This window comes from Pagrus major, chromosome 11 (genome assembly GCF_040436345.1).
Source record: "Pagrus major chromosome 11, Pma_NU_1.0".
Classification (NCBI taxonomy): domain Eukaryota; kingdom Metazoa; phylum Chordata; class Actinopteri; order Spariformes; family Sparidae; genus Pagrus; species Pagrus major.
In genome coordinates, this window is record NC_133225.1 from 7,416,999 (window position 1) to 7,433,458 (window position 16,460).

A 16,460-nucleotide genomic window follows, 5' to 3' on the forward strand; every position below is an offset into this window, starting at 1 on the left:
TATGATTCAGTACTTCTATGAAAACAAATGGTCCCTCTGTCCTGTATTTAATAAGCCGCAGGCTCTCAGCACACAACAGCAGCAGACACGGTAGCCTGCACTCCATAATTATTGACAGGTTTGATGTACTCAGCGAGTGGAAAGTATGGGCAAATTGGAGTTTCACTTGTCTACCCCCAGGCCCCTGGCTGTAATGGAAACAGCTCCTCTCTGACTCCCGCCGCCCTGTTTATTCCCATCACCTCCATTTTTACTTTCTCCCAGCAGCGATAACTAGATTATAGAAGATTCACTTATTTAAAGACTTGAGTGAAAGCTCTGCAGTTTATTTCTGGATCATCCAAGAATACCACTACAGCAGCAGTGCCATAGGCTCCACAGGGATCTAATTAAAGTAAGGTACCTTTGCCTTGTGGGACAGAGCTGTGTAGTAGAGCAGCCAGTCAGTTAAAGGCTCAGTAGGTCAGCCTTCCCCTCTGTGCCACTCGGCCGGGATCTCACTTTCATCTGTTGCATCGGGACTTGCTGCATCAAGAGGCTCCCTGCACAGCTCCATCATGTCTCTGAGGCTCCTGCCTGCTTTCGCTGTGGACAATGACGACGACGATGATGGTAACTTTACAAAATGGATGAGCAGTTACTGGGGTCACGGCTCAGAATCCGGACACTCCAGAGAAAGAAAACGCAGTTTCAGAAGACCTGCGAAAACACAAGCTGACCGAAGAGCATCGCTCCCAACTGTGGTGAGGACCGCCAGCATTGATGGATGCATGCATGTGACTGTGTTCAGTGTATGTACTTTCATTGACATTTAAACAGCAGCAACACACATTTATATCTGACTGACCACAGCATGAAGAATGTTTTTAAACTGATGTAAACTTGCTGTTCATACTACTGTTAGAAATAAGTTATCGTATCAGTCAAAATCAAAGATGTCAGTGTAGAAACTATAAAAATTAAGTAGTTACAGGTTTGAAAATTGAAGTTCAAGCTTACTAATATTTTTGCAGAAAATGACAATAGATAAATGCATTTTCTCTCATGTACTCTCACAGCTATGTCGGATGAACTAAAGTACCCCTCCATCGATGCCACCCATCATGTGGATGTTATCAATCTTTTATACAGATGAACTTTAAACTGCAACTTGGTCAAGTTTGCATTTGCTCTACTACACTCAGGAGTGACAGTAACTAGACATTTCAGCCCTTTAACCTTTAATTTTAGCTGATTATTTGAGCTGTTTATGCATCACTTAACGTTATCTGTAAGCTAACTTTTTCAACCATTTCGCATGACTAGTCTGATCTAAAGACCGCTTGCTTTCTAGCTGTGTAGTGTTCAGGTGTTACAGCTCTCTCAGTTAGTGAATATATTCACACAAATTAGTTGAGCTTCACTTAAATCTTTCCAATTATCCTTTGGCAACTGCAGAAGTTGTCCTGACCTGTAATTTTACCTCCACCAGTCTCAGATCAGTAGTGTTTGCTGATGCACAAAAGTTTATGACGCACCCCCACACACTTACACTCAAACGTGTACAGATAGATATGTTGTTTAGACCTGATTATATACTGACGCCTTCCTGGAAACATGAGTTTATTTAATTTCCTGTTCCGTGTGCAAACTTGGTTGTAAGTCTAACCTGTTCCCTGCTAATACGTAGGTGGGTAATTGCACGTTTTAAATATCACTCAGCATATATGTCCAACTAAAACAAACAAATCATCTTGAAGGGAATAATATTCTTTTATAATTAATATCTAATGTTTTTAAGTCACGTAAGAGCTCTTACACAAACAGAGAACATGTGACCTATTGAACAGCGTAGTGCTCTATTCATTGCCTCCTGTCACAGGGAGGTCAGAGGTCAATGGCAGCTACACAGCAGCTCATGTTCGGCTCATACAGTAGATACGGTACGGTCAAGTTTTAGTCAGTTTAGTGAGGTTGATGTTTTATTAAACCGTAGACATATACTTTGCATAAGAGGGCATTTTTCGGTGATTCATCATCTGATTAGATTTTCACTGATATTGTGATTACATTTGGAGGTCTTTTATTTTATTTACCGGGAACCAAAGAAAAATCCTCTGAGTTAATTCACAGGTGAAACAAAAGCAGCTGATGAGAGACAAGGCAACACACGCTCATAAAGACCAGCCTCTTAGTGGTGTCAAATGGAGCACTGACGGCTGAAAAATAGATTTTTTTTAAAAGTGTGAAAGCCTGTCATTGCTTGCCAACAAAGATTGAGTTGAGCATTAGAACCAGACGAGGAAATAGCCAAAGTACTCACTAATCCATTAGTAGATATATATATATATATATATATATATATATATATATATATATATATATATATATATATATATATATATATATATATATATGTAGACATTACACATTATGCTTCAACCCACTAAGCTTTGTCTTGTTCTTGGGTTCTTAAATGGGTCACAAACCTTTGTCACAAATAGGGTTAAGAGGTGACCATATCAGGAAGTGTGGATCTAAGTAAAAGACACTATTGAGTTGCGTGCAGGATCCAGTATTTTGGAGCGTGGCCAAAATTCAGTACTTAAAGTCGGGATATTTATGGCTCTGCTGCCTCCCGTTTGACAAAAGAAATCGTTGGAGTTTAATGACACAGTCCACACTGGGCTCTTGGCATAAAGGTGACTACTCTGAATTGTTGATTTTGTCTTCAGTAGCACTGAAGTTTAAGAGAGATTAAAACCCCCCAGAACATCATTGCCATCTACCCAGCATCAGTGATATGTCTGTTCACCCTGCTGCCGTCTGGCATAAGATACAGAAGTATCCGCTGCCGCATCTCCAGACCACAGAGCAGCTTCTTTACTCAGGCTGTGATACTCTTATATCAAACTCTGCACTCCATCATAAGAAACTGTTTTATTTTTGAGCTTGTGGACCTCATCAAAATCTGAATACTCACCTCAAACCAAAAAAACAAACTTTAAATTCACTTTATCTTATTTGTATCCTCAACTTGCCTGTTGTACAACACATCAGTGCAATAATCTGATTACTGCCATTGGGTATATAATCCACGAACCTGGTGCCCTGAGTTGAGTCACAAACTATAATCAGGTGCTTGAACATGTTACTTAAGAATATTAGGAGTGATTAACAGCACGATCATCTGTCTGGTTTAATGTTCCTAACTTCATTACAGCTATTATGGGAAACACAAAATATCACACTATTGTTTTCCTTCAAGCTGAAATTGAATCATGGGCATATCTGTTTTTAACATTGTGTAACTGTCCTTCTCTGTGCGGTCCACAGTCACAATTAGATGCCATGAAGTTAAACAAGCTCCATGTGGCGACAATGGCACCCACCCCGAGCCACATCAAAACCCGAGAGGAGAAGGGGGAGGTCAGGCCCCACCAGAGAGCTCGTCGCGCCTCCTCAGATGACAACAGCCGTCCCAAGAGCGCCATGGAGAACCGCATCACCCCCATCCCAGAGCTCACAGAGTCATTCGAGAGGAGACTTTGTTTCAGTGATAAGAAGATCATGTCTCTGGTGAGCAGACGTGATGTAAAGTTAATGAAAATTCAAGCAGTTCTTACAGTTTATTCTAGTTGCTCAGCGTGTTGTAGATTACCAGATTAACTGCAGGGTCAATGAGGTTTGGTGCACTCTGTCTTTCACTATGTTCATCATAGTGATCCTTAAGGATTAAAGAGTTCTTAGATAACGTTAAGAGGTGTATTATCTAATGTGCTGACAGGAACACAGACTGGTTTGAACTGCCTGGCATGTGACAAAGCTCATATTACATCTCATGTTTGTAAAATGGGCTGGAAAGGACTAGATCACCTCAAAATCAAACACATATTTTGACTCTTACCTGTAGTGCTAATCATTCATCTAGACAGTGCATAGAGATATCGGCCAGAGAGATGTCTGCCAAAAATACGCCTGAAAAACTCAACAGCAGCGTCTGAAATCATGACCCAGTTACTCAAGATAATCCACGGACCTTGTTGTGAGCGGTTTCATGTCGTAACTACAGAACTTTCTGTCATTCTACAGAACTATACCTTCTAACCTTATCACTGTGCAGAGGGAAGCGTCCATCCACTCATAGATATCTATCTAAGATATCTTAGCTATCTAAAGTTACAGCTCAATTAGGAAGGATGCCATTAATGCACAAGCCATGAGTCATGATTTCTGGAAAGAGACATTACTGTTGTTTTTCTGGCGTTTTGAGCACCACAAGCCGAGCGCCATCTAGTTCCATTATATTAGAGAGAATGCGGCTGACCAAAGCAATCGAGATGGATGAATAACACTTTCACAAGCAACTTTTTGTGAACTATCCCTTTAATCTTGTGAAGTGAATAAACAAGGTCATGTTCGGTTTTAGTTTTTGAAGCTTTCTGTGATTCGATATGACAGCAAAAATTAATTAAAAAGAAAAAGAACTGCAGTTTTGACAGCTCAACAAAGCAGCAGAGAGCTTCATCGTAACATTAATATAATAAATATTGTATATATTTACTGTTAATAACACACAGTTTATCTATCATCTGTGGCTAAATGTGTATTGTGTCCAACAAAGCTTTCAAAACAAAAGTCAGATGTTGTATGTCTGTGTGTTGTCGCAATTTCAACTATTCACTTTTTTAAAGGCGCCCTGTGGAGTTTTCTTGTAAACAAATAAAAGTTTGTTGTTTACTAACATTGATTATATTTTCAGAATGAAGACGACAAGTTGTGCCTGATCTGTCATGAGGACATGCGGCAGAACGGAGGGGGCGTTCAAGAGCTGCACTGTATGCACCGCTTCCACAAAGAGGTAAAACACCTTATACAAGTCAGATGCATTGCATGTCTCCTCTGTGTTTACACGTCCCTGACCTTCCTATTGCAAAGGAGTTCCCACTTGTTTACTCCAATACCAGCATGCCAGATATCATCACACTGTGCATGAAGGCAGCTCATTCCTGGATATGCATGATGTGCACTGGGATGAAAGCAATCTGCCTACACCTGAAACGAATCTCTGTGGAAGCATGGCGCCCTCACACAGTTTTCCCGCCCAGTCTGAGGACTTGATGCTTACTGATCATGATGTCTCCCGTTTGGTGGGTGCTGAAGGCGGCCAGGAGGTTAGAGCAGTGTCGGCCCCGCAACGGCAGTGAAGCGGCGGCTTGTCAGGTGAGGAGGCTCTCGGATGAGAGGAGGAAGTCTGCAGACGAGCCCATCTCTATGGAGAAGGAGCAGCACACACCCCACCGTAAACTTTCCCTGCGGAGACATCGTTGATAAAGTTCTTTGAAAGGAGGTCACTCACCGGTGGAATAAATGGAAGATATGCACTCGTGGGCTGGGCATCAGGAGTCCTGAACTTTTATTACTACATGGCGTGACGTTCAAGTGATTAAATCTCAGGAGCTTGACTGTGCCTGAAAACCTGCCCTGTGGGCCCATTTGGAGGTTTTACAATACTTTCTCCTCAGAGTTAAAGGCCAATTTAGGAGGATCCATAACTCATCATTAAAAGTTGTAAAAATAATTTTAGAGTCCGAATTTTCCAAAAGGAAAGCTTGGATTTGTGGAGCTGTGAATATTCTTATTAGGAAAAACCTGAGTATAACTATTTGTTAAAGAAATTAGCAGAATTTGCGGTTTCCTTCTTCAATTACAGCTGCCATATTGAAATATTATGCTACTTTACCACTGGCAAAGGACATGTGCCTCTATATAATACCACTTTTATAAATGAGATGTAGAAGATATTGTCTTCATAGTCGTATATAAAGCACATGAACACGTTCTGATGTCATGTAACGGTACTTTATGTAACTTTATGACTCACAGCACTCGTTACAGGTTGACAAAGTAAAAAATGCAACATAAATATTTAAAGGAGACATATTATGCTCGTTTTCAGGTCCATAATTTTATTTTGGGTCACTACTAGAACAGGTTTACATGCTTTAATGCTCAAAAAACACATCAGTTTTCTCGTACTGTCCAGTGCTGCAGCTCTGTGTTCCCCCTCTGTTTGAAACGCTCTGTTTTAGCGCCTGTCTCTTTAAGGCCCCACCCTCGTAAAAACACGCCTGACCCAGCAACGCTAACAACAACAGAGCAGCTGTGCTAAATCAATTAACACGTGCCAAACCAGTCGCTAGGGCATAAATTATATAAATGTGTGACATGGTGAAGTAGTGTGATGTCACAAAGTCATTGATTTAAAGGCTGGACTACTGATGAGGCGTTTAAGGAGCAGTGTTTTCTGTGGGAGAGAGGAGCTTCTGTTGGTGTGGACTTTGACCTTTTTAACTTTTAAGACCTTTAACATGCACAAGAACATGTGGAAAAAAATGAAAAAGCATAATAGGTCTCCTTTAATATGGCACATACATGTAATCAATTTGTCTCAGCTGCTGTGGTTTAGCTGCGTCTTTCCATTTCCTGTTTCCAGTTACCTTATATACTGTAGAGATTGAGGACTTGTAGGACTACTTGCATGAAAGTTGCTTTAATAAAGTCCAAAATGTTGTGGTTTTTTTCAGTGTTTGTGTTTCCTGTCAATAAATAACCAATGGAATAAATTCTCAAGTTACAGTATCTACCTGCTTTATAACTTTATAACAGAGAAAACTGTTCAAACTCTTTTAAAACTGCATTGCTTTAACAACACAGTGAATGTACAGTACAGTAAACAGTGTGACAATAACGTGTCCTCACAGCTCGGGGTCATATGTATCGTGTGTATGCTTACTGTAGGTCAGCATGTTGGAAATTACCTCCTGGCATCAATGAGCTAAATCAATACCTGCAGAGATCATAAACATCCAGCCTAACGGACAACAACAGATGTGATAATGTATTTTAAACTGTGTTTCAGTGCATGGAGCAGTGGCTGTGGAGCAAACAGATGTGTCCCACATGCCGTGACCACGTGTCTATGCTGAAGCCCCTCTACTGTCCTTCATCCCGCACCAAAGTCCCATAACGGTCCTGTACCTGCACCTGCCATGTCTGCATGCCTATGTGACCCACAGACCCCCCCCAGACCTCCACCACACCTCAGTCCTTCTGCATGATCACCTGCCGTTCCTTGATCAACATGTGAGGGTTTACTAAAAACAGAAGATTGTCTTCTGCTGTGGGAGGACCATGGACACTGTTTGAGACTCCCTCAATAAGAGAAAGGTGGAGGTCTCACACTGTTTATTTATATAAGATTATACATCACATGTTCTCTAATTACTGCCCAAATATGAGAGGTTTTGTCTGTCATTTTTCCAAAGACACACAAAAAAATACTGAACCTGCAGTTTTATGAAGAATATTATTATTATTATATATTATTATTATATTTTTTCTAATGATCAATTTCTCTACAAACGATTTTTGCTACTTTTACTTTTGCACCTTTGCACGTCTCATTTACCTTTGAGGTATAATTTTGATATTTTGGGAAGTATGTTGATTTGCTTTCTTGCTGAGAGTTAGACGGGGAGGTCGATACTCCTGTCATGCCCGTCTGTTAAAGCCATACTACGCAGGATTTACTGTTTGTTAACACACTGTTCAAATATGCTTCGGGTTGCTGATAACCTGGGAATTAGACTCAACAGTCAACTATCGTTCTACAGAATCACACAGCACAGATTGTGCACTTGTCGTGGGCTATAAATGCTGATTAAGAGGGATTACCTTTTTGTGAGTCTACACTTATGTTTTACAAAAATCCTGCAATTTATACCTTTAAATATGAAGCTAAAGCTAGCAGCCAGTTAGCTTAGCACACAGATCCGTAAAAACGATTGTAAACACTGAAGTATGCATGCCAGGCCAGTAGGTGGCGGTGTAACTTTGCGATTAAACACCACAAACCTGCACACAAAATCTTTATTCTACAGAGTGGTGAGCCATCACGTCACAGTAATGGTGCAGCAAATCTACACTTAGCTGGAGGAGCATTAATAAACACAATCGAGTCAGCAGCACTTGAATTGATCGATGTCCCACTATTCGTGCGTGGCTATTAGGCTGAAAACATGATACAACCAACCAAACCAAAAACATTGTTTTGTTAACAGCCCCTGAATCAGTGATGGAGGATCTTGTTCCCCCTGGACTCAGCCATGATCGTTGTTTTCCTGCGTTTCTTATCGTTATGCTAAGCTGAGCTAAACATCTACTGGCTTTACCTTCATATTTTGCGTACAGATGTATGAGTAGTATCCATCTTCTCATCTAATTCTTAGCTAGATGGCAAATAAGCGTATTTCCCAAAATATCAAAGCTATTCCTTTAAATCAACCATTTAACTTCTGACACATTTGACTGACAGTTCAGTTCGTGAGGTTTCCCTTAACATTGAAAAATAAACATCTCGAAACAAATTCTATTAACAGAGCAATTATTTTTTACAACTCTCTGTTGTCTGACAAGGACAAAGTAAATGTTACACACACACACACACACACACACACAGACACACACAAGTATTTGCATAGTCAAACTCACTGTGATCAGTATTGTTTTGATGTCGACTCAGTCAATGTTGATGACTTGTGGAAGTATTTGATTACGGCACGGACAGAAATAATCACGATGTCACGACAGCTTCGTGATGACTGGTTTTGCTAATCTGAGAGTTAGCGAGTGCAGCCACCTGTTACACACTTGTGTTAATATTTACTCTGAAGTTGTGAAAGTGAACTCCTCCTGCAAGTCAGCGAGCTTCTCTGTCACACGGCAACTCATTTTCCATCGTCTCAGACTTCCTGGCTTACTTTGCATACTGTTAAACACTTTGCATGTGAGGTCAAATCTGCTGTCATCTCCACACTGTGTATCTTGAACAGCCAACGTGAGAGTTACACCAACGAAATCGGACTCCCTGTATATAAATGTAGCCACATAAATGTGATTTTATTTCTAGTTACTGACAAATAGTTCTGTTTTAAAGGTGCAGTCTGTAGTTTTGGGGGAAGACATTTTAATCAGATTGACTGAACAAACTAAATAAACAAACTGTCTTTGTTTTCATGACTGAATAAACTGAATAAACAAACTGACCTTAAAGGACAACACAGTTTCATGCTGTTTTACTTTGTTTATATGTGGCGGACCCTGCCACCTTTCTAGCTTCAAACAGTGTTCTGGGACCTTATTTTCCTCTGAGAACAGCTTGTTTACATTTATGGAAAACATTTCTGAATTTGTATTATTACCTCATTAGTAAATATTAAAATTCTGAATTTGAATTTCTTCTCCACAACTACATTGTGGCCCTTTAATGTATAGGATGTATATCACTACTACTTCTATTCTATGTGTGTAAACGACGTGCTGCTTTCCTGGATGATGTCCAACCAAAATGAACCTGTTTGTCCTCTGCAGCACAGATAATGTTTGTTTGCATCAGTATAATTATAACTGGAAGGCAACAAAGTCATTTCCTGATCTCTTTAAGGGGGAATTACTTTGTAAGCTGTATTTACCGTCCTCTCTGAGAGTTATACATTTGTTTTTGGATTGTTTTTTCATGCGTGACACGAAATAATGTGTTGCTGTCCTTCATTTAAAAGATTTTTACAGAATAGCTGCGTAAAGCTAACTTTGCGCTGCCAAGACTTTAAAGGCCTGAAGTGACGCTGCGATCGACACACAACAATCCTTCAGCTGCTACGTTCACTGTTTCTGGTGACACACAGCTGTTTCCCATTGTTGTGGTCTCGCTCTCTCGAATAAAAACAGCCTGGCATGACACACCCTCGCTTAATGTGGTTTTCTGTCAACAAGCATACACTTTTCCGTGTCTTGATATGTAATTTACAGTAGTTATTTCATCATGCTTTCATTGTTCAGATTATAACACTGCAGCCTGCAACAAGGCCGGTAATAACAAGCATTCAAAGGTGTTCGAATCCCATAATCACAATGGCAACACAGATCATTTTCAAGGCAGACATTTTGATTTAACAGCTTAACCACAGGTGTAACTTAATAATATTATTGATGGCTTCACTCCAACTGGGTGTGCTCAGTGAGTCAGCAGCATCAAAAGCATTTTCACTGACACACGTAACTGGAATGCAAGTCATCATCAGTGTCATCAGTTACACCTGTTTTTAAAAAGTATAAATGTAGCTACCGTGTCGATTGTAATGTCCAGTGTTCAGACGCTCATGTACTGCATGTAGATGTGCATACTCAACAAACAAAACCAGGTCCCACTCATAAAAAGCATTACTCCATTACACAAGCATTACAAAACTTCACGAGCTCTCGGCTACCAAAAAAATAACTTTAAGCTTTGGGTAATAATGGAGGAGCACGTTCCTGCAGTCGAGGAGGCAGCAATTTCAGGAACGTAGTTCTGGCACGATAGTTTTTCGCGACTGCGCCACCTAGCCTGCCTAAATGGACGACCAGCATAGTATTTAGTTCGATTAAAACACTGAACAAACAAAACAAAAATCAATGCAAAAGTTAATATTAGTTAACTGTTAGCCTATTTGTGCCGTATTTGTTTAAGTGTTAGTGCTCGATTTTGGCTAACCCAACGACGTGTCTTATATGAATATAATTGTTGACTTAATGACTATGAAAAATAATTCTAGCCAGCAAAATAATTACACTTCAAAAGATGATAAAAGCAGCAGTAGCTTACCGTCCTCAGTGTCAATGCTTGTAAAGAAGTTATAGTAAATTAAATGTGTCTGTAACTGAACTAGCGGAGCCGCTGCCAGCGTCAAACCGGCAGATGCAATGGAAAACCCGCATTAGTACGCTGGTGCCCCAACACATACACCTGGTGCCCTTTTTATTTTCGCCCCCTGCCCCTCAAATATCCGCCCCTGACTTGTACTTTACGCAATTTCACAGTAAGTTGCAGCTGTAGGATTTATCCTACAGCGACTGTGCTGAGGCGAGAGACCAAACCTCCGGTCTGGAGATAAGGAGGTCTTCCAGCTGCAGTCTACGTGCCGGGGCTCTCGTCCCGGACCCGGCCTCTTCTCCCTGGATGGAAAGTAGCGGTTTCCTCCGAGCAGGGAGGGACCGAGCCGAGCACGAGCGGGCGGAGTGAAAGTGCACACGTGGACACCTGAGACCGACGTGAACTCCAGCCAATGGCGGCACGCGCTGATGACGACAGCTCCCCGCAGTCATCCAATGGGAGAGTTTACAGCATAAACTGTTTAAGAGTCGGAAAATTTTGGAAAAAAAAAAAAAGAGGTTGTGAAACGAGTCTGGACTGGAGGAGACAGCCGATGTTTACTTCGTGTCTCATCGAGGGACAGAGGGGACATCTTCTCTGATTTACCACTGAGGAAATGATTTTTGTGATGAGAAAATGAGGATGTTGTGATTTTCTTTGGTTGATTTTACTTGGCAACTTTTCATCTGCAGGAACAAACACTTGGGTAAGACCCCCTCCTTTTTCCTTCTTCTGGTAAAGTACTTCTGGATCCTGGATCCTGAACACTGCACACATCTTTATGTCTTTGCCCTCAATGATCTCATTATTTGCTCAGTCATCTCATGGTAACACAGTTGGCCTCCTTTTATCTGTTTAGTGGGCTTTATAATCTATATTCATAGGCTTAACAGCTGCTGTCTGCTGTGTCAAAGTACAAATAGCAAAGTTAGGATTTTGTGGCAGGTGAGGAAAGTCACATTAAAATGTTTTTTATTATACATGTACTCCTGGTTTTAAAGCTCAGTTACTATCAGAAACAATTGAGGTCTTTTACTTCTATAGTCTCGATGTCTTAAATCCCAGAAAAGCTCCCAGATCCTTCATCCCTCCATGAAGGATCTCCACGGTGCCACCAATAAACAGAAGAAAAAAAAACACTTGCATTAACAATTATTCCACTAAATTCAGTTTATCTAAACATGAAAATCAAATGCAGGACTGTAAAAACAAAGTATAATCATTGGTGGAGGGTTAGGGATTCAGATTTGATTAAGTAAAGTATGAATCGCACACTACTATTACAAGCAAAAGTCCTGCATCCAAAATTGTATTCAAATAAAAGTATCAGTAGCAAGTACTTATCATGTAGAGTGACCTAATTATTTTGTGTAGTACAGTAGTACTCGAATAAAATAATTGGCAGAGGGGGAATGACTTATATTCAAAGACTTTTAAAACCTCACCCAGTTTTTTTGATGTGGTAATCTCCCACTGAGTTGCTGTGTTACTGTATATGTAATCTGGATCGGCACCAAAAGTTAATGGGTTCTATTCTGGGCAGAGACTCACCCTTCAGCCAAGTCTTGTCGAAGTCTGTTCAGTAGTATTTGCGGAATCCTGCTCACAAACCAACAAACACACCACAGATTTTACCAATGAGCACGTGCCCCATCACTTCGATCGGGCATGATGCCTCTGGGAGTTGGTCAAGGTGCGGCTAAAGGAGCGGTTTTATATAGTAGAAGTTAAAAACTCGGGGTCGACCAGTACGGCTTTTTACTCAAGTACTGTTTTTAAATACAATTTTGATGGACTTAACTTGACTATTTCCATTTTCTGCTACTTTACACTTCCTTTCCACGAGATTATTCATTGTTTATAGGCTTTTAATTGTGACGTGTTACCAATCAGATATTGTTGTGGGCGAGACATTGGCGAGAGGATGTTACGTCAGCGCTAAGGTAGCACATTTTTAAATATGTTTATTTTATCGGCAATCTGACAGAAAAATCTCTGATACCGATAATCCGAGAATAACCAATAATCAGTCTACCCCTGTTAAAACAGTCACCGTCCAGCTTACTTGTAATGAAAGTACCATTTGTCTGTCTGAGTACATGTCCTCACATGTCAAAGTGTCTTCAGGCCAGCACCTTGATACTGTATTTAACTTGCTGCTAAATGAATGTAATAGAAGAATAAGTGCTGTCCTCTGAAGTTAAAGAAATAAAGTGGCATGGAATGAAAACATGCAAGTAAAGCACAAGTACCTCAAACTCGCACTTAAGTAGCCTCCAGCTTGTTTACTCTCCACCACTCAGTATATTATACACGGTGTATTTATTCACTGAAGTCCTCGACATGAAGACTGAATCTTGACACAAGGCTTCACAGATGTTGTCGGTGATATCTTGACTAAATCAACCAAAAACACTCGAGCGACATGAGGGAGTGATTGCCATGGCGACTGAAGTGTTTACCTCAGTCTGGAGAGGTCACGCTGGGCGAAGGGCCGTCGGACACAGATGAGCTCGGTTTAACATCTCAAACAGGCAGTGTTTTATTTAGAGCCCTCCTGTTGCCGGGGGAAAGAATATGTCATCTCCATCACAAAAGAGAGCAGCAGCCGTGCACCTCTTTCGCGTTCTCAGTATTGATGTCGCTCTTGTTTTGCTCTCGGCATTATTTATTGCAGAGTCACACAAGGTTTAGGGAGCGTCTTTACACCCTTTAAAAGTTTTTTATTATTTACAGTGAAGCCATGACGAGGCACACAATGGATAAAAAGAGAGCACGGCAGCACATGACTGTTTGTTTTTGATCATTTTTCTTTTATTGGACGCGTGTTTTGTTCCCTCGAGAGAATAAACACGTCTCGTGGTGAATAGCAGGTGGTGACAGCCTGGTCTGCACCCACACACACATGCACACACACACACCAGCACACATCAATCAGGCAGATTTAATTGAGAAGGAAATGATGGCTTATCATTACCGAGGACAACATGGGATCACTGTCAATTAATGGGGATGAGCATTTGTATAACCTCATCAGAAAAAATGCTGTAATGTTGAAAGGTAAAGGTGCTAACAGGTTTCTTTCCTTTCCGAGACACACTTCTACTGAGGTCAGCTGAAGGGCTGCTGCCAGCACACACACTAATTATGTCTGATTATGCTGTTGAGCGAAATTGCAGGCACTCCTACACTTATCCCCCTCTCATTTCTTATTGCCTCACTTATGGCAGCCGAGCTAAAAATATATCCCCGTGCTGCTGGAAGAACACTTTGTCTGAAATAAATGCCAAATTATAGTTTTTTTGTGTTGAAACCAGGATATTTTTACTCGCTGATGTAATATAGAATATTAATAAAAGCCTGACTCATGCGAAGGAGAGTTATCCGACAACTGCTAATGGATTTGTTTCCTTCTGTGATTCAGGTGCTGTGAGTCATGGGAAGCTTCAAGGGCCATGCGCTCCCCGGAAGCTTCTTCCTGGTCGCTGGGATCTGGTGGACAGGAAAGCACTCCCTCTGGTACGCCACCCGCAGGAACAAGAATATAGGCTCCACTCGGCTGGCCAGCAGAGCCTCACAGCGCCGCCTGGAGATCATCGAGAGCTCCGTCATAGTCTTCTTCTCTTTTATGGGTACGTATGTCTGTCTGTTAACTTACAAAACATTGCTAGGAAAAGACAGAAACTTGAGGAGCAGTTTAAATGTGTCATTTTTAATAAAGGCCACAAATAGGCGTTCACTCTGAGTGTTTGCTGAGTGTTTGCTCTGCTGTGCCCTCCAGGGATGCTTTTAGAGCAGTTTGCGGCAAATGGGCCGAGACTGCAGTTGTACAACTTAGCAGAGAAGCACTGGGAAGATCTGATGAACTGGCAGCACGCCACCATGTACCTGTTCTTCGGCCTGGCTGGGACCATGTGTCTGATCATCCACACCACAGAGGCGGCTCCGCTGGCACTGGATAGGTTAATGCTGGCGATTGCTTTCTTTAATGAAGGTAGGAGAAAAATGTGTCGTCCAGCCTTTACTTTGACGTTACTTATTTAGATCGGTGGTTCCCAACTTTTTCTTTTCTCTGTTTTGGCAGGGTTTCTTTTCCTCTACCACCTCCATGGCAGGAGTATGCTGGACGTCCATGTACATCAACTCCTTCTCTATGCCATCTTTGGTGACGCTCTTGTCGCCTTCCTGGAGGTCTTCCACCGAGGCAACATCCTTCTGGAGCTGCTGCGCTGCACCCTCACTATCCTGCAGGGCAGCTGGTTCTGGCAGGTAAATCTGAACGTGTGAAACAAAGACACAAAGTTTCTGTTGGTGCTTAATAATTCCTGAGATTGCTTTCTGTTTGGCCGCAGATTGGTTTTGTACTGTACCCTCCCCACGGCCCCGAGTGGGACCTAATGGATCACAGCAACATGATGTTCATCACCATGTGTTACTCCTGGCACCTCGCCTTCGCCATGCTCGTCGTGAGCGTGCTCTATTGCACCGTCAGCTGGTAAGAACCAGACATCCTGTAAGCTGCTGCTTGTTTACATGTCCTGGACGTCTCGCAGAGTCCTCCACACTGGAAGTAACTCTCTCAGAAACAGTTTACCTTATGTGTGACCCTGTTTATTTTGCTTTCTCTGCAGCGTGGTTCGCTCCAGATTGAAGAGGACCCCTCCGATGGAAATGGGACTTCTGAAGCCCAGAGAGAGGGATCCAGAGTCAGAAGATGAGATTTTATGAGAAAGGACTGATGAATGCCGACATTGTGACTCATGTATATCACAATTAAATCAGGGATATGATGTTCCAGCAGCAGGACGACTAGAGGCAAGGCATGCGGACAGAAAAGGGAGACGGACGTGGTTTCTGGATGCTTTACTTTAGAAATATGTCTCTACCTCTGCCTTATTTAATCAACTGTAAACCCTTTAAGCCTTACTCTTATTGTTAATTGCTATTTATTTTACGGTGGCTAACACTTTTCATATGCTCTCTCATATCATGTTTTCATTTTTTTACACGGTCATTTGCACACACAGTTTGAGTGAACATAAAGTCGTAGGGGAACGCTTTTTTATGGATCGCATGCTTTTCATTTGACTCGCCAAACTTCTCTTGTCAGACCTTTTGGTGTTCAGTAGTGCCATCTCGTGGTCAAACTATCATTATCATTGTCATCATCATCATCATCATCATCAGTACAGCATATAGGAAAGCATGTCTTTAAGAACGTTATGTATTTTTGGTTTCATGATGTTTTGAAGTTTGGTCACACATTTGAATCAAACACAACTCCAAACAAAACATAAGACTTTTATTAAAAGGTTAAATGTTATGATGTGGCTATTTATGGATGTCTTTTTTTTCTCCAGTATTTATTCCGAGTGGCTCAAAAGAGTGTCAGAGTTTATTATGTCACACAGAGTTTATAAGAATTTAAAAGTTATAACAGGACATTCGCAGAATTTATGCTTTTGTGAGGCATGATGACCAAAAATCAAATATGTCTCACTATAAATGTTATTCCCCATTTCTCATTATATCAGTTAAATCACAGTTTATCACATTAACACCAAATGATAATGAAGCCATCACTTAATGATCCCAGCAGATACTGTATATCAACAGGCTTCAACAAAGATTGTCTGTGTTGAAGAAGACCAATCACTCGGTTCTTAAAAACATGACCCATGTCTGACAGGGTTGGCTCGGGTATTGCAACTCACAGTAATGAGACCTG

The 16,460-nt window shown here is 41.2% G+C and overlaps 2 protein-coding genes across 2 annotated transcripts; both read left to right on the forward strand.

The window, feature by feature from the left end:
• The first annotated feature begins 557 nt into the window (after window positions 1–557).
• Window positions 558–5,310, forward strand: lnp1 (leukemia NUP98 fusion partner 1). Its single transcript, XM_073476393.1, has 4 exons — window positions 558–743; window positions 3,316–3,558; window positions 4,742–4,840; window positions 5,143–5,310. The coding sequence occupies exons 1-4, from the start codon at window positions 558–560 to the stop codon at window positions 5,308–5,310; spliced, it is 696 nt and encodes a 231-aa protein (XP_073332494.1).
• A 5,994-nt stretch (window positions 5,311–11,304) lies between these two features.
• tmem45a (transmembrane protein 45a) lies at window positions 11,305–16,055 on the forward strand. The gene is made up of 6 exons (XM_073476783.1): window positions 11,305–11,438; window positions 14,157–14,364; window positions 14,514–14,726; window positions 14,817–15,001; window positions 15,085–15,227; window positions 15,364–16,055. Exons 2-6 carry the CDS (start codon window positions 14,169–14,171, stop codon window positions 15,458–15,460), a joined length of 834 nt encoding a protein of 277 aa, XP_073332884.1. The 5' UTR covers window positions 11,305–11,438; window positions 14,157–14,168; the 3' UTR covers window positions 15,461–16,055.
• Window positions 16,056–16,460: the final 405 nt, after the last annotated feature.

What these genes read in the sequence shown, in the direction of transcription:
- lnp1 (XM_073476393.1), top strand. Translation starts at nt 558, where the DNA reads ATGTCTCTGAGGCTCCTGCCTGCTTTCGCTGTGGACAATGACGACGAC. An exon ending in GAGCATCGCTCCCAACTGTG is followed by an intron (nt 744 to 3,315) that starts GTGAGGACCGCC and finishes TGCGGTCCACAG; the next exon opens with TCACAATTAGATGCCATGAA. An exon ending in ATAAGAAGATCATGTCTCTG is followed by an intron (nt 3,559 to 4,741) that starts GTGAGCAGACGT and finishes TTATATTTTCAG; the next exon opens with AATGAAGACGACAAGTTGTG.
- tmem45a (XM_073476783.1), top strand. Translation starts at nt 14,169, where the DNA reads ATGGGAAGCTTCAAGGGCCATGCGCTCCCCGGAAGCTTCTTCCTGGTC. An exon ending in AGTCTTCTTCTCTTTTATGG is followed by an intron (nt 14,365 to 14,513) that starts GTACGTATGTCT and finishes TGTGCCCTCCAG; the next exon opens with GGATGCTTTTAGAGCAGTTT. An exon ending in AGGGCAGCTGGTTCTGGCAG is followed by an intron (nt 15,002 to 15,084) that starts GTAAATCTGAAC and finishes GTTTGGCCGCAG; the next exon opens with ATTGGTTTTGTACTGTACCC.